Consider the following 1,572-nt stretch of genomic DNA (forward strand, 5'->3'; position numbering starts at 1 on the left):
CTCGGAGCGGGCCGACGCCGAGATCAACCTGGGCTGCCTGCTGTACCGGCAGGGGCGGCACGAAGAGGCCGGCGGGAAGTTCGCGGGCGCCATGCAGGTGCTGGGCTACTGCCCGGAGCTGTCCTACAACATGGCACTCTGCTGCTACGCCACCAAGCAGTACGCCCCTGCCCTCAAGCACATCTCCGATATAATCGAGCGCGGCATCCACCAGCACCCCGAGCTCAGCGTGGGCATGACCACCGAGGGCATCGACGTGCGCAGCGTGGGCAACACCCTGCTCCTGCACCGCACGGCCCTGGTGGAGGCCTTCAACCTGAAGGCTGCCATCGAATACCAGCTGCGCAACCTGAAGGCGGCTCAGGAGGCACTCACTGATATGCCGCCGAGGGCCGAGGAGGAGCTGGACCCGGTCACGCTCCACAACCAAGCGCTAATAAACATGGACACCCAGCCCACAGAGGGCTTTGAGAAACTGCAGTTTCTTTTGCTGCAGAACCCCTGCCCCCCAGAAACCTTCGGAAACTTGCTGCTTCTCTACTGCAAGCATCAGTACTATGACTTGGCAGCTGATGTGCTGGCAGAGAACGCCCATCTAACCTACAAACTGCTCACACCTTACTTGTACAACTTCTTGGATGCCGTTATTACTTGTCAGACTGCCCCTGACGAGGCTTTCCACAAGCTGGATGACGCAGCAGGGATGCTGACCGAGCAGCTGAGGAAACTCACAAAACAAATACAGGAAGCTAGACAAAACTGGGACGATGAAGCTGTAAAAAAGGCTGTTAATGAATATGATGAGACTTTGGATAAATATATACCCGTCTTGATGGTCCAGGCTAAAATTTATTGGGACATGAAGAACTACACAATGGTAGAAAAGATTTTCCGCAAATCAGTGGAGTTCTGTAATGATCATGAGGTATGGAAGCTCAACGTGGCTCACGTACTTTTCATGCAAGAAAACAAGTACAAAGAGGCTATTAGCTTCTATGAGCCAATAGTTAAAAAGCACTATGATAACATTCTTAACGTTAGTGCCATTGTGTTAGCTAATCTCTGTGTTTCCTACATCCTGACAAGCCAGAACGAAGATGCAGAGGAGCTGATGAGGAAGATTGAGAAGGGGGAAGAGCAACTGTCCTATGATGATCCTGATAAAAATATCTACCATCTTTGTATCGTCAATCTAGTCATTGGTACTCTTTACTGTGTGAAAGGAAACTACGACTTTGGTATTTCGAGGGTCATTAAAAGCCTGGAGCCATACAACAAAAAACTAAGCACTGATACATGGTATTATGCCAAAAGATGTTTCCTGTCCTTGCTAGAGAACATGTCCAAGCACATGATCATGCTACGTGACAGTGTCATTCAAGATTGCGTCCAATTTCTGAAGCAATGTGAACTGTATGGAAGAAACATCCCAGCCGTCATTGAGCAGCCCCTCGAGGAGAACAGGATGCACAGTGGGAAAAATACCGTTACATACGAAGCCAGGCATTTGAGGGCACTGATGTATAAAATTGTGGGATGGACTGCATGAACAATGTTCCGGTACACTAAAAA

At 49.7% G+C, this 1,572-nt stretch overlaps 1 protein-coding gene across 1 annotated transcript; it reads left to right on the plus strand.

Annotated features, from left to right (window-relative positions):
* Position 1: 1 nt before the first annotated feature.
* LOC100547887 (tetratricopeptide repeat protein 30A) lies at positions 2–1,572 on the plus strand (the record flags this gene model as incomplete). Its single annotated transcript, XM_003207529.2, has 1 exon — positions 2–1,572. A coding segment is annotated over one exon (1,548 nt), but the record flags the coding sequence as incomplete, so codon positions are not given.

The sequence above is a fragment of the Meleagris gallopavo genome, chromosome 7, assembly GCF_000146605.3.
Source record: "Meleagris gallopavo isolate NT-WF06-2002-E0010 breed Aviagen turkey brand Nicholas breeding stock chromosome 7, Turkey_5.1, whole genome shotgun sequence".
Classification (NCBI taxonomy): domain Eukaryota; kingdom Metazoa; phylum Chordata; class Aves; order Galliformes; family Phasianidae; genus Meleagris; species Meleagris gallopavo.